This window comes from Babylonia areolata, chromosome 4, assembly GCF_041734735.1.
Source record: "Babylonia areolata isolate BAREFJ2019XMU chromosome 4, ASM4173473v1, whole genome shotgun sequence".
Lineage (NCBI taxonomy): Eukaryota > Metazoa > Mollusca > Gastropoda > Neogastropoda > Buccinidae > Babylonia > Babylonia areolata.
The window spans coordinates 58,325,488-58,351,309 of record NC_134879.1 but is presented as its reverse complement, the minus strand read 5'-3'; the positions used below and the strand labels follow the sequence as shown (position 1 = coordinate 58,351,309).

At 47.7% G+C, this 25,822-nt stretch overlaps 1 protein-coding gene across 3 annotated transcripts in view; it reads left to right on the top strand.

Moving 5' to 3' along the window:
• The window catches only part of LOC143281335 (uncharacterized), a 37,194-nt gene extending 11,372 nt beyond the window's left edge, over nucleotides 1-25,822 (top strand). For 2 of the 3 annotated variants that reach the window (XM_076586532.1, XM_076586533.1), the window contains exons 6-17: nucleotides 465-1,239; nucleotides 1,590-1,770; nucleotides 2,044-2,787; nucleotides 5,346-5,890; nucleotides 8,871-8,922; nucleotides 9,490-9,576; nucleotides 10,766-10,980; nucleotides 11,625-11,778; nucleotides 13,251-13,358; nucleotides 15,731-15,837; nucleotides 16,326-16,443; nucleotides 23,838-25,822. In XM_076586532.1, coding sequence (XP_076442647.1) covers nucleotides 465-1,239; nucleotides 1,590-1,770; nucleotides 2,044-2,787; nucleotides 5,346-5,890; nucleotides 8,871-8,922; nucleotides 9,490-9,576; nucleotides 10,766-10,980; nucleotides 11,625-11,778; nucleotides 13,251-13,358; nucleotides 15,731-15,837; nucleotides 16,326-16,443; nucleotides 23,838-24,152 — 3,401 coding nt within the window. In that variant the 3' untranslated portion in view covers nucleotides 24,153-25,822. The remainder of the gene's footprint in view (nucleotides 1-464; nucleotides 1,240-1,589; nucleotides 1,771-2,043; nucleotides 2,788-5,345; nucleotides 5,891-8,870; nucleotides 8,923-9,489; nucleotides 9,577-10,765; nucleotides 10,981-11,624; nucleotides 11,779-13,250; nucleotides 13,359-15,730; nucleotides 15,838-16,325; nucleotides 16,444-23,837) is intronic. The other variant, XM_076586534.1, reaches the window with a different exon arrangement.

The following is a 25,822-nucleotide window of genomic DNA, read 5'->3' as shown; positions in this document are numbered from 1 at the left end:
TGTAAATATGCCTTTCTCTGAAAGGGATTTCATATTCAAAAGTGCTTTCCTAAACAGTGTGTTTTGTGTTGAGAGTTTTTAACAGCATGATTTGAGAAACTGGAAGCATGACCCAGTGACAGTAGCTGGCAGTGAAATCTTTGAAAATGGATCAGATCTGGTTGTCATTAGTTAGAACAAAGTGGCTCAGTATTTCTAGAAAATACCTCTTGGTTCAGGAAAGAACAGAACAGCTTGTTGTTTGAAATTATGTACCATACAGAAAGGAGCTGACACGTTTTGTTTTTTCCTCTTTGAATATGTTGCAGACTGAACAGCTTTATGTGGCACAGAACAAGTGTCTAGGATAAGTTATTGGTGTCTGGAATAAGTTTTCTTTTGGGTGCTCTGTCACACAAATAGCCTTTATTTCTGAGAACTAGCCTTATGTCTGTTACGTTGGTGTTTTCCTTTTGGATTTCCAGTGTCAGAGAAACCAGGGGTGTTGACGGCAGACAACTTCACGTTCATGAAGAAAACCATCTGGGAAGAGCCCTGGGAGACAGTGCGTCAGGCAGGGAGCAGCAGGCTGGGAAGGAGAAGTGGCTCATCATCAAAAACTCTTTCACCACTCAAAAAGGTGAAGGTGAAGGCTGCAAGGATGGGATCCAGCATTGTCAGCATGCAGCCTGAATCCTCAGACACAGCCAGGCAATCCCCACCACAGCCCAAGTCAGCCCCCACCTCAGGCAGATCAAAACACAGATCTTTTCTGCACTTGAGGTGTGAGGACAGCGACACAGAGTCGGAGACTGACGACGAGGACTATGACCCATGGAAGGAGGAGTCATCTCCAGACTGGAACAAACGACGCACGTTTGTCAAACACAAAGGCAGCAAGCAGCCCAAGCTGAAGCATTCACCTGAACGTGAAGTGCTCATCCAGTCCCTGCCAGAACCAGACATCATCATTGACCGAGCAGATGAGTCTCTCTATGCAGGAGCTGTTGCTGACAAGACTGATGGTTTTGACAGTGGGGGTGACAGGAGGGTGGGAGGTGCGGAGGAGGGACCCAAGACGCCACGCATGATGCTGCTGCCTGCTGACATCAAGGAGGAGCTTGTTGACAGTGAGGGGGAGGGGGAGGATGATGTAGGAACAGTTCACATCCATCGCTCACCTCAGATGCCAGCAAGGCCACTTATGAAACCCACAGCTCGGAAGAGCACCATGCCTCGAATCAAACTGAAAAAGCCCAGGTAGGATTTCTGTGGTATCAGTTGTATTTATGATCTGTCCTTATACATGCCATAAAGCATAATGGCTTTGTGCAGTCAGCTAGACTATAACTGAAGAAGTAACAATGTCAAATGTTTTGGTGTCTAACGCATGTGGGTTTGGTTGTGGTGCGGTGAAAAGTTTGTGCTGATGGATATAAATGTGACCTTTTGTATCACTATTGGTTCAAAGACAGAGGGGCAAGGAAACCACTTTTGACTTTTCAAAATCAAAAAAGCCCAAAATCCAAAACATATGCATTTCTCTGTCAAAGCTTAAAGAAGTAAGGTTTAATTGTTTGTTGTTGTTGTTGTTTTTTAACTCCCCACAGCAGCAGCAGCAAATCCAGAGACAACACACTTCTGATGGAGGGTCAGCTGTGCAGCAACGCCTGCCCAGGTCTGAACGGTGTGGCTCCCTCCCTGCAGTGCTGTGTGTGCATGTGTCTGTTCCACCACCAGTGTGTCAACGTCAACCCAGCCTACACCCTGCCGGGGGCCTTCAAGTGCCTGGTAGGTCAAGTGGCACACAGTGTTGACTACCTCTGCTGGGCTAGAAAAGCCCAGTCCTGGGGGGTGGTAGATAAAACAAATCTGTATTTATCTGTATGCTCTTTAAGGTCGTGAGCTATGAGGTGTGGTTTTGCTGTTGTTTTATTTGGGTGGTGGTGGTTGTTCATCATGGTCAAGGTCAATGTTTTTTGGGTTTTTTTTTTTATCATATTATGTTACTGGAGATGAGTTAGCCATGTTTGCTCAGCAGCTGAGGGGTTGGCTGTGTTTCAGAGATGTAAAGACGTGGCCACCTCAGATTCCCCTGCATGCTCCGTGCTGACCACTCGACCTCCAGTCTCTGCGTCCTCCACAGTCCCCACCCCCACATCCACCACACCCTCTTCCACCGCTCCCCCTCCACCCAGGGTGATAGTGGTGCGGGCACCCCTGGCCCCCCCCCCTGGGGGCTCCCTCCCCTCCCTGCAGACAGCCCCCTCCCCCCTCATCACCACGGCACCCACCCCCCTGGTGTCGGCGGTGCGTTCTGACGGCCGGAGGGACGCCATCCAGCTGCTGAGGAATCTGACCACCTTGGCGCAGTCCTCGTCCACAGCACCGGGGGCCATCCCCGTGCGACACGCGCCTTCCACCCCGCCCCAGCTGGTGAAGGGCGTCACCACCACCACCTCCACTCCCGGGGTGGGGTCAGTCCGCTACTGTGTCATCCCTCCCCTCCAGGCCAGACCCCCACCCCGCCTAACCGCTGCTCCAGGCGTGGTTGTGGTGCCCCCTGCCCCTCCCCGTCCTCCTCCTCCTCCTCCTTCCACTGCGCTGCCCCTGACTGTGCTGCCCCCCAGTGCCCATACTGTCTGTCTGCCAGTGTCGGGTAGTGGTGTGCCTCAGCCCCAGATGATGACGCTGCCCGCCTCACTGCTGGGCCGCCTGAACCTGAACCAGCCACTGGCATTGAAACTGAACAACGCCCAGGTGGTGGTGCCCCCCTCCTGCCTTATCAGCACCAAGGAGGGACTCAAGGTACCTGCCTTGTGCATGCACACAGCCACTCATTGCTGTCACTCAGGGTTTGCATGGAGTTGGGGGGTGGGTGGGCTGGTGGAGTGGTGACTCGGGCCATACTGATCTCATTTCTCAACGGTTCACCAATCATGGGGTTATACATAAGAGCATGATCACAGATGTTTGGCTTGGGAACTGAACTGACATTATATACATGTATGTGTGAGTGGTTCCTGGCTGTGGAACAGGTTGTCCAGTGATTTTGGCTAACACCCGAGTTCGTACAGTCATGGAAGTCTTGTGAGGGAACTGTTTCCAGGGCTGGAAAAGTCTTTTCAGAAAATGATAGAACCGTTTCCAGCACTTAAAAAGTCTTTGGGAAAATGAGAGAGAACCATTTCCAGGGCTGGAAAAGTCTTTTCAGAAAATGATAGAACCGTTTCCAGGACTTAAAAAGTCTTTGGGAAAATGAGAGAGAACCACTTCCAGGGCTGGAAAAGTCTTTTCGGAAAATGATAGAACCGTTTCCAGGAATTGAAAAGTCTGGGGAAATGAGATAAACATTTTCAGGGCTTGAAAAGTCTTTGGGGAAATGAAAGAACTGTTTCCAGGGCTGGGGAAAAGTCTTTGGGGAAATGAAAGAGCTGTTTCCAGGGCTGTGGAAAAGTCTTTGGGGAAATGAAAGAACTGTTTCCAGGGCTGTGAAAAAGTCTTTGGGGAAATGAAAGAACTGTTTCCAGGGCTGTGAAAAAGTCTTTGGGGAAATGAGAGAACTGTTTCCAGGGCTGGAAAAGGATGTTTTGTCCTTTAGGGTCTGAAAAAGTCTTGGAATTTTAAGAAAACAATTGACCGGTACTGTTGACAAAGCTTAATGTCAGTATATAAAAAAAATTGTTTTAAACCCCAAAATTGATGAAAATTGAAGATTTATACCAGGATATTTGCTAATCTTTTATGTCAGCAGTATAACAGATGAATTTTGATTCAGTTTGGCTTTGCATTTGATATGGAAAATTTTCAGTACAGTGTGGAAAAGGTCTTAAAAAATACTGAATTGGTCACAGATGTAGAAACCCTGTGTCACTGTTCTGCAGGGTAGGGGATAGTCATGCACATGATATCTGCTTATGATTTTGTTTCTGAGTAATAGGGTAATGTGACATGGGGAGATATTGTATGGTGCATATATATCTGCTGATTATCATTGACACAGTTTATCCCATTGGAAATAAGACACACATGCAAAAACATATATGATGCAGCTTAATTGGATCAGTCTGCACACAACTTGTCCACACACTTACTGTCAAGCAGTCATGAATGCATTACACATCACTTCAGTGTCACCTGCTTTCCTTTCGGAGCATGACAAATCAGAAATCATTTTGGAAACCAGTTTACAGTTAATGTTGGACAACCAAATCAGTCACTGAATCAGTTGTTGGACAACCAAATCAATCACTGAATCAGTTGTTGGACAACCAAATCAGTCACTGAATCAGTTGTTGGACAACCAAATCAATCACTGAATCAGTTGTTGGACATCCAAATCAGTCACTGAATCAGTTGTTGGACAACCAAATCAGTCACTGAATCAGTTGTTGGACAACCAAATCAATCACTGAATCAGTTGTTGGACAACCAAATCAGTCACTGAATCAGTTGTTGGACAACCAAATCAATCACTGAATCAGTACTGTGGGTTTTCTTTTCTGAATCTTAATTGAAGTATTTTTTTTCGGAGACAAGGTAAATTTATTTGGATTGATAAGGAGACCGTACAGTGAAGAATTGTCCTTGGCAGTGTACTGACCACTCTTGGTTTTTCCTTGTCTTCTCTTGAATTTCCTTGACCCTTGCTGGCTTTTCTTGCTCCTTGCTGTTTTCCATAATCTCTTTGCACATTGTTGACTGTCACAGTTTTACTTGCTCCATACTGTTTTACTTACTTTCTTTGCACATTGTTGACTGTCACAGTTTTACTTGCTCCATACTGTTTTACTTACTCTCTCTGCACGTTGTTGACTGTCACAGTTTTACTTGCTCCATACTGTTTTACTTACTCTCTCTGCACGTTGTTGACTGTCACAGTTTTACTTGCTCCATACTGTTTTACTTACTCTCTCAGTATGTTCCTGACTCTCACAGCCTGACTTGTTCTGTACTGTTCTCTGTAATCACTGTGTCCAGATGTCAGTTTGACTTATTTCTGACTGTTTTCTCTAATCTCTGGACTGTCCAAGTTTGACTTGCTTGCTGCTGTTTTCTCTAATCTCTGGACTGTCCAAGTTTGACTTGCTTGCTGCTGTTTTCTCTAATCTCTGGACTGTCCAAGTTTGACTTGCTTGCTGCTGTTTTCCCTAATCTCTGGACTGTCCAAGTTTGACTTGCTTGCTGCTGTTTTCTCTAATCTCTGACTGTCCAAGTTTGACTAGCTTGCTGCTGTTTTCCTCAATCTCCATGGATGTCTGTACTTGTTCCTTACTGCTTTCCTCCTGACTTTCCTCGCCCTTTTTTCTGCATGAAATGTTTGCTTTTTGCATGGCATGCCTGACCCACTGGCTCATTATTTGCAGTCCACTTTGTCTTCTGTGAAGGTGCTGCTCCCTCCGAGCACCTTCCCAGTTCCTCCCAACACTAACACCAAGCTGGCAGCCACCGTCTGCAACAACATGGTCACCACCGCCACCCCCCTCCCTCCCGCCAACACCACCGCTGCCAGCAGAGACAGCCAGGCGGGGGGCACTGAGGCATCCGTCAGCACCGCCTCCCTCCTCTCTCATCCCACCAGTGCCATCGCTCGTGCATTGTCGTCGTCTGCAGGCGCCATTCCGTTCTGTCAGAGTGGTGACATTGGGATCGCTTCAGCCTCTGGCTCTGCAGGGACCTGTCAGGACAGCGACAGTGGAAACACGTTGCCTGTGTCCACGGCCCACTCTCCTCCCTCAACACACAGCGTCTCCACAAAGAAACGGCAAGGTGACGAGGGTGGGAGTCGTGTCAGACATTGCCGAAGTAGGAGGGCTGTTGCCGTCACTCAGTGCGCTATCCACCGGCTGCATGGTGGCTTTGACTGTATGTTGGCCATCTTCAGGTTCCTCAGTATCCCTGACCTGTTGAGGTGAGTCGGGTTTGATGCTCATGACCCTCGGGTGTGTTGGTGTGGTCTGTTTGGTGGGAGGAGTGTGCTGTGTTGGGCAGGGAGGGTGTGTGTGTAGTGACAGACCTGTGTTGGGGATGGAGGGTGTGTGTAGTGACAGACCTGTGTTGGGGAGGGTGTGTGTGTGTAGTGACAGACCTGTGTTGGGCAGGGAGGGTGTGTGTGTAGTGACAGACCTGTGTTGGGCAGGGAGGGTGTGTGTGTAGTGACAGACCTGTGTTGGGGATGGAGGGTGTGTGTAGTGACAGACCTGTGTTGAGGAGGAGGGTGTGTGTAGTGACAGACCTGTGTTGGGGAGGGTGTGTGTGTGTAGTGACAGACCTGTGTTGGGCAGGGAGGGTGTGTGTGTAGTGACAGACCCGTGGTGGGCAGGGAGGATGTGTGTGTAGTGACAGACCTGTGTTGGGGAGGGAGGGTGTGTAGTGACAGACCTGTGTTGGGGAGGGAAGGTGTGTAGTGACAGACCTGTGGTGGGCAGGGAGGGTGTGTGTGTAGTGACAGACCTGTGGTGGGCAGGGAGGGTGTGTGTGTAGTGACAGACCTGTGTTGGGCAGGGAGGGTGTGTGTGTAGTGACAGACCTGTGGTGAGCAGGGAGGATGTGTGTGTAGTGACAGACCTGTGGTGGGCAGGGAGGGTGTGTGTGTAGTGACAGACCTGTGGTGGGCAGGGAGGGTGTGTGTGTAGTGACAGACCTGTGGTGGGCAGGGAGGGTGTGTGTGTGTAGTGACAGACCTGTGTTGGGCAGGGAGGGTGTGTGTGTGTAGTGACAGACCTGTGTTGGGCAGGGAGGGTGTGTGTGTAGTGACAGACCTGTGGTGGGCAGGGAGGGAGGGTGTGTGTAGTGACAGACCTGTGTTGGGGAGGGAGGGCGTGTGTGTAGTGACAGACCTGTGGTGAGCAGGGAGGGCGTGTGTGTAGTGACAGACCTGCAGGGAGGGTGTGTGTGTGTAGTGACAGACCTGCAGGGAGGGTGTGTGTGTAGTGACAGACCTGTGTTGGGCAGGGAGGGTGTGTGTAGTGACAGACCTGCAGGGAGGGTGTGTGTGTAGTGACAGACCTGTGTTGGGCAGGGAGGGTGTACGTGTAGTGACAGACCTGTGGTGAGCAGGGAGGGTGTGTGTGTAGTGACAGACCTGTGGTGGGCAGGGAGGGTGTGTGTGTAGTGACAGACCTGTGGTGGGCAGGGAGGGTGTATGTGTAGTGACAGACCTGTGGTGGGCAGGGAGGGTGTGTGTGTAGTGACAGACCTGTGGTGGGCAGGGAGGGTGTGTGTGTAGTGACAGACCTGTGTTGGGCAGGGAGGATGTGTGTGTGTGTAGTGACAGACCTGTGTTGGGCAGGGAGGGTGTGTGTGTAGTGACAGACCTGTGTTGGGGAGGGAAGGTGTGTGTGTAGTGACAGACCTGTGGTGGGGAGGGAGGGTGTGTGTAGTGACAGACCTGTGGTGGGCAGGGAGGGTGTGTGTGTAGTGACAGACCTGTGGTGAGCAGGGAGGATGTGTGTGTAGTGACAGACCTGTGGTGGGCAGGGAGGGTGTGTGTAGTGACAGACCTGTGGTGGGCAGGGAGGATGTGTGTGTAGTGACAGACCTGTGGTGAGCAGGGAGGGTGTGTGTGTAGTGACAGACCTGTGGTGGGCAGGGAGGGTGTGTGTGTGTAGTGACAGACCTGTGGTGGGCAGGGTGTGTGTGTGTAGTGACAGACCTGTGGTGGGCAGGGAGGGTGTGTGTGTAGTGACAGACCTGTGGTGGGCAGGGTGTGTGTGTGTAGTGACAGACCTGTGGTGGGCAGGGAGGGTGTGTGTGTAGTGACAGACCTGTGTTGGGCAGGGAGGGTGTGTGTGTAGTGACAGACCTGTGGTGGGCAGGGAGGGTGTGTGTGTAGTGACAGACCTGTGTTGGGGAGGGAAGGTGTGTGTGTAGTGACAGACCTGTGGTGGGGAGGGAGGGTGTGTGTAGTGACAGACCTGTGGTGGGCAGGGAGGGTGTGTGTGTAGTGACAGACCTGTGGTGGGCAGGGAGGGTGTGTGTGTAGTGACAGACCTGTGGTGAGCAGGGAGGATGTGTGTGTAGTGACAGACCTGTGGTGGGCAGGGAGGGTGTGTGTGTAGTGACAGACCTGTGGTGGGCAGGGAGGGTGTGTGTGTAGTGACAGACCTGTGGTGGGCAGGGAGGGTGTGTGTGTGTAGTGACAGACCTGTGGTGGGCAGGGTGTGTGTGTGTAGTGACAGACCTGTGGTGGGCAGGGAGGGTGTGTGTGTAGTGACAGACCTGTGGTGGGCAGGGTGTGTGTGTGTAGTGACAGACCTGTGGTGGGCAGGGAGGGTGTGTGTGTAGTGACAGACCTGTGTTGGGCAGGGAGGGTGTGTGTGTAGTGACAGACCTGCAGGGTGTGTGTGTGTGTAGTGACAGACCTGTGGTGGGCATGGACCCATTGCAGTCCGTGATGCATGTACATGTCTCTGTGTGTGGGTATGTTTGTATTCAAACCCCGCCTTTGACTTCAGATGGGTATTTCGTTACACAGTCTTCACTTGAAAGAAAATGTGAAGACAGTGTTCTGTGTGTAGTATGTCATATATCGTGTCCATATGATACAGACCAGTTGATATTGGAAAGACACTCTGTGTTTGTGTGTGTACTTGTAAAGTATCAGCCAAGATGCGTGTGATGAGGTATTTGTGTATTCCAATCTGATCCCTTCGGTGAACAGGTCAGAAACTGGAGCTACATTTTTTGTTTTTTTTTCTACAAATGTCAGTTTACATTTCCCTCAATTACAGTTTTGCTGGGCTTCAAGTGAACGTAAGTCATAGATTCAGCTACTGAAAGGATGCAATAATAATGAAGTTTCAAAAGGTGATGGTATGTGCATATGTCTGTATGCATACTTAAATGTGTAACATGATCTAAACTTTAATCTTTTCCAATTTCATTTTCAGAGCTGGGCAGGTATGTCAGACATGGCAGAAAATAGCACAGGAAAGGTGTTTAGTAAGTATTTTTCTTCACTCTTACCTTGTTTACTTTGTATTGTATGTATCGCTCTACAACTTTGGGAAAGTTGCAGATTTTCTGTATTGTTCTGAATATGCAGTGAAATTTTGTATGGTTGCAGTATTAGGTTATGCCATGAGTGACAGCAGTCTCCGAACAAATGATCACATCTGTTTTATGTGGTATACATTGTTTTGTGATATGGTGACAAAATACAAGTGCATGTATGCAGCATACACATACTTATTTACACAGGTGTGAATTGAGTTTTGTTGGAGTGCGACTGATGTATTATGCCAGAATAATGATTTATTTATTATTTGCTACTAAAACAGTAAAAGAAAAAAATGTTTGCTTTCCTTGTTCTGTCGATCCATTAAAAATACAGTCAGAAATTTTGTCAATTTTCATGCACATTTGTATGCATGCATCATGTTGGTGCTGTTTAGGAGTGTGTTTTTGGTATTTCTTTTGTTATTTATGCATGTGTATGAAAACTAACTGGGAATAAAAGTAGCTGTAATCCATACTGTCAAAGCTTCACACTGTCATTTCCCCTTACAGTGGCAGAAGGTGAACCTGAAAGGACTGCGGATCAGAGACTGGGGAAGGGCAGCGCGTTTTCTGGCCTGTGTTCGAACACGCTCTTTGGTAAGCCATCACCATGGTTTGTGGTTAACTGTCAGTGTTTGTGCTGTTGTACACATGCTGAACATGCTGCGTAGTAAGCTGTCATCATGTTTACTGTTGCATTCAGGCATGACATGCTCAGAAAGTGCTTTCATTGCACAGATTTTATTTGCAATTTGAACATTTTCTTTGAAGTGTGCAATGGAGGTGAATGGACAGCAATGTAGTTTGGGGATTTGAAAATCCTTTTAACCCCTTCACGGCTAGTATGTTTTGCTATAGCCTATGCAGAGAACATTTTCAGAAAAAACAAGAAAAACACACCAATGATTTTAATTTGCTTATATTTCAAAAGGTACTGAAGAAAAGTGCAAAAAAGTATATATCAAATGAAAGGAAAATGAACCAAGATTTTGTTTTTAATACTCACATGTTCAAATAATGAGTAAATCTGACACAAAAATTCTATAAAATGCAATTAAAAAAAAAAAATTGGGACTGTCATTCCATCATGTAGGTGCTACAGCATCAACCAGAATATCATCCAGTCTTTCTTGTGACTGTTGTGATCAACCACACACACTGTCAAGGCTGAGCAACAGTGTCCAAGTCCATAACAACATAACAACAAACAGAAAGCAAATAATAAACTGACTAACCTCGTAAACACCCACCTGCATCTTGAATCAGCTGAGCTTGTCTGTTTTCATATTCATCAAGCAACCCCACCTCCCACCCCCATCCATGTCAAAATCGGTGTCTTCGGCAGCAACTTCACGCAGTTCTGTCTCATTCAGTCCACAATTTTTATCTCTACTGTTTGCATCGTGAAAGATTTCTTCCAATATTTGTGCAAGTGTTGGGGTTTGTCTGCGTTCAGCTATGGCCTTGCAAACACAGCTTGAGCTTCGTACAAACTTTCAAAACTTTCAGCATAAATATGACAATGAGGTGAATATTTTAGCTTATGGAACTCAGGAGATAAAGAGCTCTCAGGGGAGCTAATGTAATGATTAGTAGACTGTATTTTCTGTAATGTGGGACTCAAAACATAGAACATTGTAACATGACGTACAGCGTACGTCAATACAGCATTGGTGAGCAACATTTCATGACGTACGCAGTACATCAACAGCGCAGTCAAGAGTTTACATCCAGTCTTTATGCATACTGCCGTACCTAAAACATGTAACTATCCCTTCCCTCACAGAACCTACTGAAAGTGCAGCCAGAGAGCGAAGTTCACGAGGAGCGCATGAAGTTCTGGGATAGCCTGAGGGACTGCGTCAACGCCCAGACGGAGCTGCGGTGCCTGCAGTTTGGCCTGGTGCCTGCATACGTGCTGCACTCTGTGGCTGAGAGCCTGACACATGTGGAGGTGCTGCATGCTGAGCACATCTCTGACTTCAGCCAGGAGGACATGTGGTAAGGGGGGGTTCACATGTGGTCAGAGTCTGGAGGTGTGGGAAGAGAGGTTTGAGATGTGGTAAGAGAGGCTTCAGAAGTGGGAAGAGAGGCTAGAGGTATAGGAAGAGAGGTTTGAGATGTGGTAAGAGAGGTTTGAGATGTGGTAAGAGAGGTTTGAGATGTGGGAAGAGGGGCTTGAGATGTGGTAAGAGAGGTTTGAGATGTGGTAAGAGAGGCTAGATGTGGTAGAGAGGTTTGAGATGTGGTAAGAGAGGCTTGAGATGTGGGAAGAGAGGCTAGAGATGTGGAAGAGAGGCTAGATGTGGTAGAGAGGTTTGAGATGTGGTAAGAGAAGATTTAGATGTGGTAAGAGATGCTAGAGATGTGGGAAGAAAGGTTTGAGATGTAAGAGAAGCTTCAGACGTGGTAATGTGTATATACTATATATGCATATATGTTGTGTTCAGTTTTAAGTGTGTGCAGGTTTGTGTATATTTGTGTTACATGTACACGCAAGATTTGAGTGTGTGTTGTATATGTCTTGTGCATGTTGTGTTATGTTTTGTGTGGGTTGTGTGTGACGTAAGGGTGACATGCATGACGTGTGTGCGTGTGTGTTGGGTGTGCATCATTGGCATGATTAGTTTGTGTGTTGTGTTCAGGACAACATGGACGAAGCTGGACGTGGGGAGGTTCGGCAGGCTGACCAGGCTTCAGGAGCTGCGGCTGAGCGGGGTGTCGTCCCTGGCTCTGCCCAGCTTCACCTTCAGTGGCTCCCTGCCTGAGCTGGCCAGTCTCAAACACCTGCACACCCTGGTAGGTACACACTGCACTGCCGCACCTCGCCTTGCCCCTTTGTCTGTCTCACTCTGACTCTGTGTCGGTCTGTCTCTCTCTCTCTCTGCCCCTGCTCCCCTCGTCTCCCTCTCCCTCTCTCTCTCTCTCTCTGCCCCTGCTGCCCTCGTCTCCCTCTCTCCCTCTCTCTCTCTGCCCCTGCTCCCCTCGTCTCCCTCTCCCTCTCTCTCTCTCTCTCTGCCCCTGCTCCCCTCGTCTCCCTCTCTCTCTCTCTCTCTCTCTCTCTCTGCCCCTGCTCCCCTCGTCTCCCTCTCTCTCTCTCTCTGCCCCTGCTCCCCTCGTCTCCCTCTCTCTCTCTCTCTCTCTCTCTGCCCCTGCTCCCCTCGTCTCCCTCTCCCTCTCTCTCTCTGCCCCTGCTCCCCTCGTCTCCCTCTCCCTCTCTCTCTCTCTCTCTGCCCCTGCTCCCCTCGTCTCCCTCTCCCTCTCTCTCTGCCCCTGCTCTCCTCGTCTCCCTCTCCCTCTCTCTCTCTCTCTGCCCCTGCTCCCCTCGTCTCCCTCTCCCTCTCTCTCTCTGCCCCTGCTCCCCTCGTCTCCCTCTCCCTCTCTCTCTGCCCCTGCTCCCCTCGTCTCCCTCTCCCTCTCTCTCTCTCTGCCCCTGCTCCCCTCGTCTCCCTCTCCTCTCTCTCTCTGCCCCTGCTCCCCTCGTCTCCCTCTCCCTCTCTCTCTGCCCCTGCTCCCCTCGTCTCCCTCTCCCTCTCTCTCTCTCTCTGCCCCTGCTCCCCTCGTCTCCCTCTCCCTCTCTCTTTGCCCCTGCTACCCTCGTCTCCCTCTCCCTCTCTCTCTGCCCCTGCTCCCCTCATCTCCCTCTCCCTCTCTCTCTCTCTGCCCCTGCTCCCCTCGTCTCCCTCTCCCTCTCTCTCTCTCTCTCTCTCTCTGCCCCTGCTCTCCTCGTCTCCCTCTCTGCCCCTGCTCCCCTCGTCTCCCTCTCCCTCTCTCTCTGCCCCTGCTCCCCTCGTCTCCCTCTCCCTCTCTCTCTGCCCCTGCTCCCCTCGTCTCCCTCTCCCTCTCTTTCTCTCCCTTCCTCCCAACAGATGAAACTGTTCCCAGTTTAGGAAGGTTCAACGCTCGGCTAATACCAGAGAGGGGCATAAGCTTACAGCTGAAAGTCGGGCCAACAGAGAAGTGACAGAGTTGTAAAATCAGTGGACTCCACACTACGATGGGAATTCATTTACAGCTTAGTTTTTTTTGTGTGTGAAAGACTATGACGATGGAAAGGTTGCACTGGCTCTTAGTGCTGCAGCCTTGGGGGCCAGTTGACATTTCAGGACCATCCCAGCACCAACCGTCTTACAGCCCTCTTGGCCGAGAGAGTTGGGATGTAATTTGGGCAAGACATTCTCCACAATAATCACATTCTGGCCCAGATGGTTGGGACAGCAGCTGCCTTCTCTGCTGTTCTGGTGGTCATACCCAGTTACCCTGTGTTTCAGTCTCTGACGTCAGTGTGCGCTCTGCGGGACAGCGAGTTCAGTTTCCTGGCCGACATGAAGCAGCTGCGAGTGCTGGAGCTGGGAGAATGTTTGCAGTGGACAGAAGAGGTGGGTGCATGCGCACTGAAAAGTTGGGTACATGTGTTTGTTGTGCACTGAAGAGGTAGGTGCATGTGCACTGAAGATGTGTGTACAGGTGTTTGTTGTGCACTGAATAGGTGGGTATTTGTGTTTCTTGTGATCTGAAGAGGTGGATGCATCTTTGTAGTTTGATTGATAAGATCAGTACTTTTGTTCGAAGTTGACTGGAGAGTTTGGGCATATGTGTTTGTTACGCACTGAAGAGGTGTGTACATGTGTTTGTTGTGCACAGAAGAGGTGTGTACATGTGTTTGTTGTGCACTGAAGCAGTGGATTCATGTGTGTGTTTTGCACTGAAGAATTGGGTACATGTGTTTGTGGTGCACAGAAGAGCTTGGTACATGTATTTGTTGTGCTCAGCAGAGTTGGGTACATGTGTTTGTTGTGAACTGAAGAGTTGGGTACATGTGTTTGTCTTGCTCTACAAAGTTGGGTTCATGTGTTTGTTGTGCTTTACAGAGTTAGTTACATGTGTTTGTTGTGCACTGAAGAATTGGGTTTATGTGTTTGTTGTGCTCTACAGAGTTGGGTACATGTATATGTTGTGCACTTGAGAGTTGGGTACATGTGTTTGTTGTGCTGTACAGAGTTGGGTACATGTTTTTGTTGTGCTCTACAGAGTTGGGTACATGTTTTTGTTGTGCTCTACAGAGTTGGGTACATGTGTTTGTTGTGCTCTACAGAGTTGGGTACATGTTTTAGTTTTGCACTGAAGAGTTGGGTACATGTGTTTGTTATGCACTAAAGAGTTGGGTACATGTTTTTGTTGTGCTCTAAAAAGTTGGGTACATGTGTTTATTGTGCACTAAAGAGTTGGGTGCGTCGTTTTAGTTAATTGAAAGGGTGGGTAAGGTGGGTACATTCGTTGGCAGCTGACTGAAAAGATGGGTACAGTGGGCACATGTGTAGAGGAATGCCACCATTGGTAGAATGGTTAGATATTGGTAGAATAGGTTGGGCATGAATATCCTGACACCAGCCAGCTGGCTGAGGACAGTGCACGATGGGGCGCCTTGACTGCCTCTTGCATCCAACGCCACAGGAGTGTTTAAGTCATATGAATAGTTTAGATAACACCTTTATTCCAGGTGATTGGGTGTGCGGTAACAGAGAACACTGCTGACCCCCACCCTTCCCTTCCTGACCCATCATTTTCTTAGCTGTTCAGGAATTTATTCTGTTTGGCAACAGGAGCCCAGCATTCTAAGCAGACATGTTTTTTCCATTTTCTTCTTTCTGTTCTGTTCTGTTTTGTTTTGTTTTAAAGTAGATGTGGTATCACATATATGGATCAGTCTGCATGCTTTGATACATTGAAACTGAAACTGTTGTAGCAATTCATTTACCCTGTTGAAAACAACTCACAATACAACCACGCCCACCCAACCCCACCCCCACACACACCTCCTCCTCCTCTACAGTAACCTTTCCTTTTTATTTGTTTTTAAATGATAACATGCAGATTTGAAAATTGAGACCTGAAGTAAATGTCTTCAATCACCAGTATGTGTGATGGGGCATTGCACAAAGTTATTCCTCCTTTTGTAGCAGTACAAAATGCTAATAAGTGAGATAAACGTTTTGATCACACACACTGTGCTGTGACCCACTGGTGACACTCTGGCAGAGGTCTGATTCCTGTCCTGTGCAAACAGCTAGTCTGTCCAAGTGGAGAAATCAAAAGTAGCTGCAGCTACAATCGTACAATGTCAGAGTATGACAGAAAGCCATGTGTCTTTCAAGTGTCAGCAGCCATACTCTGGCAAATTACCATCAGCTTCTGGCAGATCCTTCAGTGTCCTGAAACTCAAAACAGACAGAATGAAATACAGCTTTATTCCAAGGTCAATTCAACTGTTAAACAATAGTGATTGATAATGAGTTGTGTCATTCCATTTAGTGTGTGCCAAAGCATATGTGTGCATGATATGACATTATATTTTAAACATACTATTGAATGGCACATTATCGTTTGTGTATGACTGATTATTGTATGTGGGGTTTACTCTAAGTTAACATTTTAGAATGTTGTATGTCTAGAGTTATAATTGCATGTGTGTGGCTGTGATCATCATATTTAGGGATTACTTTTAAGTCAACAGTCAGACTTTTTATGTCTTTTATATATACATATTGGATGACTTAGATTGTAGTATATTGTTTTATGTGTTTTACACCAAAGAGTAATTTCTCTTTGGAGAGAATGTCATATTTTGTATTGTGTATTCTGTAGCCTCCCTTCGTATATTAATATTTTCACTTCCCGTCTGAAATGATTGTTTTACAACCAAAAAAAATGTATAAACATTGACCTCTTGTTTGGTGCCTGTGTTGTGCAGACGTACAGAGCAGTGGGTGAGTTGTGCAATCTGCAGCATCTGCGTCTGGAATGTGGGGGGGAGATTCCAGACTGTGGCCTGGGGGATGCCGTCTCCAAGCTGACCAAGTGAGTGGGCCTCTGACTGTCTCCACTGCAACACTCAGCATAGGAAGTAGACATGCCTGTGTTTGTTTTTCATATACCTCCTGTGTCTATCTGTGTGTATGTCTGTGTGTGAATGTGTGTGTTTATTATATATGTCACTTAAATTGTATGTGTGTATACATGTATGTGTTTTATGTGTGTGTGTGTGTGAATATCTGTGTGTTATATCTCTGTGTGTGTATGTATTGTAATTGTCCTTTTTATTATGTGTTTTTTTGCATTGTATATCTACTATTTGCCACTTTTATTATGTATATTTTATCTCTATGTGTGTGTAAATTGTGTGTGTTGTGTGTGTCTGTGTGTGTGTGTCTCACTTTTATATTGCAATTGTGAATATCTGTGTGTTATATATTACATATATGTGTGTATGTGGGCTTTTTGTTTGTGTGTGTGTTTGTGTCTCTGTCCTATATGTGTGTGTGTGACTGCTATCCCTGTGCGTGCAGACTGCAGCGCCTGGAGCTGATCCTGTTCACCATCCCAGCCACCCTGGAGCGGGCCCTCAGTCACCTGCCCCACCTGGACACACTGGTCGTCTGGCCCAATGCCTACCACGGCCTGTCGGTCAGTCCTCACCCGCCCCTGTCAGCTTTTCACCCTGCCCTGTCCCCCTGCCTTGTAAAGTCCTTCCCCTGCCCTGTCCCCCTGCCTTGTAAAGTCCTTCCCCTGCCCTGTCCCCCTGCCTTGTAAAGTCCTTCCCCTGCCCTGTCCCCCTGCCTTGTAAAGTCCTTCCCCTGCCCTGTCCCCCTGCCTTGTAAAGTCCTTCCCCTGCCCTGTCCCCCTGCCTTGTAAAGTCCTTCCCCTGCCCTGTCCCCCTGCCTTGTAAAGTCCTTCCCCTGCCCTGTCCCCCTGCCTTGTAAAGTCCTTCCCCTGCCCTGTCCCCCTGCCTTGTAAAGTCCTTCCCCTGCCCTGTCTTCCTTCCAGTATTTAAACTAGGGTACCTTTTTGTTACCCTCAGTATATATTACAAACCTCTATGGAAGCAGAACCGTTTTTAGAGATTATAATGAACTAGTAATAGATACCCGCTCGTTCCCCTGGCAGAAAACATAGTTAAGAGGAAAATTTACTGTCAGAAGTTAACCCTAAAACAGCCATCTGTAGAAAGTCACAAAGTTACTCACAATCAGTTACATCAGTGACACGTCTCAGTGAAACAGAAACACAACACTGTCACCTGTAAACGTTGGCATGAAAACTAATTACACGAAACACAGCACTATCACCTGTAAACGTTGGCATGAAAACTAATTACACGAAACACAGCACTATCACCTGTAAACGTTGGCATGAAAACTAATTACACGAAACACAGTGCTATCACCTGTAAACGTTGGCATGAAAACTAATTACACGAAACACAGCACTATCACCTGTAAACGTTGGCATGAAAACTAATTACACGAAACACAGCGCTATCACCTGTAAACGTTGGCATGAAAACTAATTACACGAAACACAGCACTATCACCTGTAAACGTTGGCATGAAAACTAATTACACGAAACACAGTGCTATCACCTGTAAACGTTGGCATGAAAACTAATTACACGAAACAGCACTATCACCTGTAAACGTTGGCATGAAAACTAATTACACGAAACACAGTGCTATCACCTGTAAACGTTGGCATGAAAACTAATTACACGAAACACAGCACTATCACCTGTAAACGTTGGCATGAAAACTAATTACACGAAACACAGTGCTATCACCTGTAAACGTTGGCATGAAAACTAATTACACGAAACACAGCACTATCACCTGTAAACGTTGCTATCACCTGTAAACGTTGGCATGAAAACTAATTACACGAAACACAGTGCTATCACCTGTAAACGTTGGCATGAAAACTAATTACAAAGTAAAGAATGAAGGGGAGGTGTATAAAGGAAATGTTTCTGTAACATCAGTTGTAGTCATTATAATAAATCCAAGATAAAATATTTTTTATAAACAAACCACATGATTTTCTGAGTGGCAGTGGACTCGCCTCAACAGCTTGTGAATTACACTGAGACTGAGGACCAGTCAGTTGCCATAACTTGGCCCCCCTTGACCAAGGAACGCTTGGACACTGGTCAGCAGATTGTGACCACAATAGTGTAGCGCAAGATGTTACCGTCAGACGGGAATGAACCACTGACCAGAGGTTGTGAGGCTGTGAACCAGTAACCAGAGGTTGTGAGGCTGTGAACCAGTAACCAGAGGTTGTGAGGTTGTGAACTGGTAACCAGAGGTTGTGAGGCTGTGAACCAGTAACCAGAGGTTGTGAGGCTGTGAACCAGTAACCAGAGGTTCTGAGGCTGTGAATCAGTAACCAGAGGTTCTGAGGCTGTGAACTGGTGACCAGAGGTTCTGAGGCTGTGAACCAGTAACCAGAGGTTCTGAGGCTGTGAACCGGTGACCAGAGGTTCTGAGGCTGTGAACCAGTAACCAGAGGTTCTGAGGCTGTGAACTGGTGACCAGAGGTTTTGAGGCTGTGAACCAGTAACCAGAGGTTCTGAGGCTGTGAACCAGTAACCACAGGTTCTGAGGCTGTGAACCAGTAACCACAGGTTCTGAGGCTGTGAACCAGTAACCAGAGGTTCTGAGGCTGTGAATCAGTAACCAGAGGTTCTGAGGCTGTGAACTGGTGACCAGAGGTTGTGAGGCTGTGAACCAGTAACCAGAGGTTCTGAGGCTGTGAACTGGTGACCAGAGGTTGTGAGGCTGTGAATCAGTAACCAGAGGTTGTGAGGCTGTGAACTGGTGACCAGAGGTTGTGAGGCTGTGAACCAGTAACCAGAGGTTGTGAGGCTGTGAACCAGTAACCAGAGGTTGTGAGGCTGTGAACCAGTAGCCAGAGGTTCTGAGGCTGTGAATCAGTAACCAGAGGTTCTGAGGCTGTGAACTGGTGACCAGAGGTTGTGAGGCTGTGAACCAGTAACCAGAGGTTCTGAGGCTGTGAACCAGTAACCAGAGGTTCTGAGGCTGTGAATCAGTAACCAGAGGTTCTGAGGCTGTGAACTGGTGACCAGAGGTTCTGAGGCTGTGAACTGGTGACCAGAGGTTCTGAGGCTGTGAACTGGTGTTTCCCCAGACATGTGATATGTGGTGTGATGTGTGCTTCCCCAGACATGTGATATGCGGTGCGATGTATGTTTCCCCAGACATGTGATATGTGGTGCGATATATGTTTCCTCAGACATGTGATATGTGGTGTGATGAGTGTCCCTAGACATATATGTGGTGTGTCACCAGACATGTGATATGTGGTGTGTCACCAGACATGTGATATGTGGTCCGATGTGTGTCCCCAAACATGTGATATGTGGTGTGATGTGTGTCCCCAGACATGTGATGTGTGTGTCCTCAGTCATGTGATATGTGGTGTGATGTCTGTCCCCAGACATGTGATATGTGGTGTGATGTGTGTCCCCAGACATGTGATGTGTGTGTCCCCAGACATGTGATATGTGGTACGATGTGTGTCCCCAGACATGTGATATGTGGTGTGATGTGTGTTTCCCCAGACATGTGATATGTGGTGTGATGTGCATCCCCAGACATGTGGTATGTGGTGCGATGTGTGTCCCCAGACATGTGATATGTGGTGTGATGTGTGTTTCCCAAGACATGTGATATGTGGTACGATGTGTGTCCCCAGACATGTGATATGTGGTGTGATGTGTGTTTCCTCAGACATGTGATATGTGGTGTGATGTGCATCCCCAGACATGTGGTATGTGGTGCGATGTGTGTCCCCAGACATGTGGTATGTGGTGCGATGTGTGTCCCCAGACATGTGATATGTGGTGTGATGTGTGTCCCCAGACATGTGGTATGTGGTGCGATGTGTGTCCCCAGACATGTGATATGTGGTGTGATGTGTGTTCCCAGACATGTGATATGTGGTGTGATGTGTGTCCCCAGACATGTGGTATGTGGTGTGATGTATGTCCCCAGACATGTGATGTGTGGTGTGATGTGTGTCCCCAGACATGTGGTATGTGGTACGATGTGTGTCCCCAGACATGTGATATGTGGTGTGATGTGTGTTTCCCCAGACATGTGATATGTGGTGTGATGTGTGTCCCCAGACATGTGGTATGTGGTGCGATGTGTGTCCCCAGACATGTGATATGTGGTGTGATGTGTGTTTCCCCAGACATGTGATATGTGGTACGATGTGTGTCCCCAGACATGTGATATGTGGTGTGATGTGTGTTTCCTCAGACATGTGATATGTGGTGTGATGTGCATCCCCAGACATGTGGTATGTTGTGCGATGTGTGTCCCCAGACATGTGGTATGTGGTGTGATGTGTGTCCCCAGACATGTGGTATGTGGTGTGATGTGTGTCCCCAGACATGTGATGTATGGTGTGATGTGTGTCCCCAGACATGTGGTATGTGGTGCGATGTGTGTCCCCAGACATGTGATGTGTGGTGTGATGTGTGTCCCCAGACATGTGGTATGTGGTGCGATGTGTGTCCCCAGACATGTGATATGTGGTGTGATGTGTGTTTCCTCAGACATGTGATATGTGGTGTGATGTGCATCCCCAGATATGTGGTATGTGGTGCGATGTGTGTCCCCAGACATGTGGTATGTGGTGTGATGTGTGTCCCCAGACATGTGGTGTGTGATGTGTGTCCCCAGACATGTGATGTGTGGTGTGATGTTTGTCCCCAGACATGTGGTATGTGGTGCGATGTGTGTCCCCAGACATGTGATATGTGGTGTGGTGTGTGTCCCCAGACATGTGGTATGTGGTGCGATGTGTGTCCCCAGACATGTGATATGTGGTGTGATGTGTGTTCCCAGACATGTGATATGTGGTGTGATGTGTGTCCCCAGACATGTGGTATGTGGTGTGATGTATGTCCCCAGACATGTGATATGTGGTGTGATGTGTGTCCCCAGACATGTGATATGTGGTGTGATGTGTGTTTCCCCAGACATGTGATATGTGGTGTGATGTGCATCCCCAGACATGTGGTATGTGGTGCGATGTGTGTCCCCAGACATGTGATATGTGGTGTGATGTGTGTTTCCCCAGACATGTGATATGTGGTACGATGTGTGTCCCCAGACATGTGATATGTGGTGTGATGTGTGTTTCCTCAGACATGTGATATGTGGTGTGATGTGCATCCCCAGACATGTGGTATGTTGTGCGATGTGTGTCCCCAGACATGTGGTATGTGGTGTGATGTGTGTCCCCAGACATGTGGTATGTGGTGTGATGTGTGTCCCCAGACATGTGATGTGTGGTGTGATGTGTGTCCCCAGACATGTGGTATGTGGTGCGATGTGTGTCCCCAGACATGTGATGTGTGGTGTGATGTGTGTCCTCAGACATGTGGTATGTGGTGCAATGTGTGTCCCCAGACATGTGATATGTGGTGTGATGTGTGTTCCCAGACATGTGATATGTGGTGTGATGTGTGTCCCCAGACATGTGGTATGTGGTGTGATGTATGTCCCCAGACATGTGATGTGTGGTGTGATGTGTGTCCCCAGACATGTGGTATGTGGTGCGATGGGTGTCCCCAGACATGTGATATGTGGTGCGATGTGTGTCCCCAGACATGTGATATGTGGTGTGATGTGTGTCCCCAGACATGCAATATGTGGTGTAATGTGTGTCCCCAGACGTGGTGTGATGTGTCCCCAGACATGTGGTGTGTGGTGTGATGTGTGTCCCCAGACGTGGTGTGATGTGTGTCCCCAGACATGTGATATGTGGTTTGTCCCCAGACGTGTTATGTGGTGAGATGTGTGTCCCCAGACATGTGGTATGTGGTGTGATGTGTGTCCCCAGACATGTGATATGTGGTGTGTCCCCAGACGTGATATGTGGTGTGATGTGTGTTCCCAGACATGTGATATGTGGTGTGTCCCCAGATATGTGATATGTGGTGATGTGTGTCCCCAGACGTGGTGTGATGTGTGTCCCCAGAAAAAAATTACTTGGCCACATTTTTCAGTCTGCTTACAGACCCAGTCACAGTACGGAGATAGCTTTGTTTAGAGTTTTCAATGTCCTGTTTGTTGCAGGTGATTCTAATCAGATTTCTGTTTTGACGCTTCTTGATTTAAGTGCTGCTTTCAATACAATCGATCACAGTATTCTGTTAGAGCATGTGAAGCTTCGTTTTGGTGTTCAGGATACGGCACTTCATTTCTTCGTGTCATGACTGAAAGAAAGCAGGCTGTCTCCGTCCTGGGATATGAGTCTGATCCATCTCCTCTTTTGTACGGAGTGCCCCAGGGCTCCGTTCTGGGGCCGATTTTGTTCATTCTGTATACCCAACCTTTGTCCGAGGTGATTTCCAAACACCACATTCAGCATCATATGTTTGCTGATGACACTGAAATGTACAACTTAGGTGATCAATCTCAGTCTGACATTTTGTTTTCTACCATGCGATCCTGTATCAGTGATGTGAAGGCTTGGACCCTCGTAAACAAGTTACAGTCAAATGAGGATAAAACTGAAGTGATTCTTACTGATTCTTCCAACCCGTCAGAACTTCGGTCTTCTCTAAAGGACATAGAAACATCCCCTTTTCCAGCAAAGCTCGTAATCTTGACGTTGTCATTGACAGTAAGCTTTCAGTGAAAGATCACGTTTAAAAAATTTGCTAAGTTGCCTACCTTGAAATCCACAGAATAGCTTCTATCAGACCATTTTTGACTGTTGATGCAACAGAGACCCTTGTTACATCCCTTGTTCTCTCACGATTAGATTACTGCAATTCTCTGTTAGCAGGTCTCCCCCAGAAGTACATTGAAAAAATTCAAAAAGTGATGAATTGTGCTGCCCGCCTTGTCTACAAGGCACGCAAACATGACTGTATCTCTCCCCTCCACGCAGAAGATAAGATAAGAAGAATAACTTTATTATCTCCAACTGGAGAAATTTGGTCAGGTGCATTATCACAACATAGACAAGTAAACAACATGGGGACCATAACTGTAAAAGCCAACAACAGCCCCTACAAATATTACGAAGATACAAATGTAAAAAATATCACATACATCGTTTCATACATACATGCACACACTGCAGGTAATAACTAGTATTCTTAATCAGTTAATGTAAAAACAGAAATAATTAAGAAACATTATTTGAATATAATTATAAACATAGCCTACTATACTGCACATTGATTATAATAGACAGATAAGAATAAAGATGAATTGCGGAAAACCACAACCAGATAATCAGCACACACCCGCACACGCACCCCCTCCCCTGCCCCACCCACCCCACACACGCGGATAACTTGATTAAACAAGAGTAATAAACATATGTTCTGAAATAAAAGCATTTCACATATTCGCTTTTAAAAACATTGCAGTTAATTATTACATCGTAATAACTGCCTGCCAGTTTCTTTCAGAATCCAATATAAGATTGCTACTATTTGTTAGAACATCATCTCAGGCTCTGCTCCTCCTCATCTTCAGGAACTCCTCCAGATCTATATTCCACTCTCAGTCTCTGCGCTCCTCCTGTGACACTCGAATTTTTCGCATACCAAGCAGGCGAAAGAAACTGTATAGGGAACGTGCTTTCTCTTTCATTGGACCTGTCATCTGGAACGAACTCCCTTATTCTATGCGACACGCTCAGTTTTTGTCCTCATTCAAATCAGCTCTCAGAACTCGCCTTTTCCACAGTTGTTATGATTAGTTTTCCTGCCCTGTGTGTCTGTCTGCGATTGTTGGTGGGTGGAGAGAGGAATGGGGCTGTATCGGTATGAATGCCTGGTGTGAATGTGTGTGTGTGTGTGTGACCTGTTTATTTTGTGATGCATATAGGGAAATGAATATTACAAAGTGTATCTGCATCAATGTATGTATGTGTAATTGTATATGTAAACGCTCTGGGCTCTCCTGAGATAGGGCGTCCAAATATTATTATTATTATTATTATGTGATATGTGGTGTGATGTGTGTCCACAGCCGGCACTGGTCAACTCACACGCCTTGGCGGCAGTGGTGGGACTGCAGGGCCTGAGGACCTTGGAGTGGGGGGTGGTGGTGCGCCCCTCCTCCTCCTCCCCCAGCATCGCCCCGCCCTCCTCACCCCCATTCCCTGCTGTCAGCATTCCCCTGCTTCGGCCCGGCGCCACGCTGGACCCCGAGATGGAGACGTGTGGCAGTGACGTCATTCACGTGACTGTCAACGACTTCACTCAGAGGCTGCTGTTGTCGCTGCCGGAAACCACCTGCATCAAGGTGTTCAACACCCAGGTGGTGGGCAGGGACTCCAGTTAGCACACCTCTCACCTCTCACCTGGGGCTGGGGCTTTGGGAAGGAAGGATGGATCCGGTTTATCACATGAAAATGGGATGGGAGGGGGGGGGGGGGGTGATTTTTACTCCATTCTTGATTCCATGTGGCTTTTTTGAAGGCAGCAAGAAACAAGTGTCAGATCTGTGAACTTCATATGACTTACGCACGTTGCAGATCCTCAGACGGAAAGACCCCCCCCCCACCCACCCCCCAGGCCAGTGTGCAGGCTCTTCAGGGGCTTTAGCTGACCTTGACCTTTGTGGTGCTGATACAGTGATGCAGTGGGCCTACTACACAATGTGTGTGTGTGTGTTCTTTGTGTCTTGGAGGGGGGTTGAGGGCACGCTACAACCCAAAGTGGAAATGTCATCAGTGATTTCTGACGTTCTGACCATATATCGCAGTAAATGGTGGGTGGACTGACTTAGGAAGGGTTAGGAAGAAATCTTCTTCCATGATCAAAAGCTTCAGTCCAGACAATGTCTGTGAACATGTGCAGCTTTCTAGTGCAATATCAACTGGCAGGTGGTTTTTTTATGGTTATCTGCATGCATTTAGATTTTTTCCACAGCATCGTCTTCAGTTGTCTGTGCCTGAACTAGCAGCATTGGAAAAAGGTGACAGAATTGTGGAATTGCTTGGTTTGTTGAGGAATCTGAAACATTTGGGGGTGGGGGGAGGTCTTTGAGGTCTGCAAAAGAAAAAGTGTTTTGTTGATAAACTTGACTGAAGTGAATGTTTGACCCCGTGATTGGTGAACCTTGCTGACATCAGACCAGTGTGGCCTGCATTTGAAGTGCGGTCAGTGCTTTTTGTGTGCTCTCAGAGTGTTCAGTTTGATTTTGTGAACAAAGTAATGCAATCCTAACATGAAGTTCAAGTCAGGAATGGTGACTGGCAACCCGACCTGTCAGCTGTTACTGATCTTAGTGAGGTGACAGCCCTTCACTGACATCCTGACCTGTAAGCTATGTCTGATCTCAGTGAGGTGACAGCCCTTCACTGACATCCTGACCTGTAAGCTGTGTCTGATCTCACTGAGGTGACAGCCCTTCACTGACATCCTGACCTGTAAGCTATGTCTGATCTCACTGAGGTGACAGCCCTTCACTGACATCCTGACCTGTAAGCTGTGTCTGATCTCAGTGAGGCGACAGCCCTTCACTGACATCCTGACCTGTAAGCTGTGTCTGATCTCAGTGAGGTGACAGCCCTTCACTGACATCCTGACCTGTAAGCTGTGTCTGATCTCAGTGAGGTGACAGCCCTTCACTGACATCCTGACCTGTAAGCTGTGTCTGATCTCAGTGAGGTGACAGCCCTTCACTGACATCCTGACCTGTAAGATGTGTCGGATCTCAGTGATGTGACAGCCCTTCACTGACAAGCGTGCTCATCAGCAGCAGTCAATGGGTTAAACAGTGAGTGATCTCAGTGCTGTCTAACAGTGAGTGATCTCAGTGCTGTCTAACAGTGATCACTCACAGGGCTGTCTAACAGTGAGTGATCACAGGGCTGTCTAACAGTGAGTGATCACAGGGCTGTCTGACAGTGAGTGATCACAGGGCTGTCTAACAGTGAGTGATCACAGAGCAGTCTGACAGTGAGTGATCACAGGGCTGTCTGACAGTGAGTGATCACAGGGCTGTCT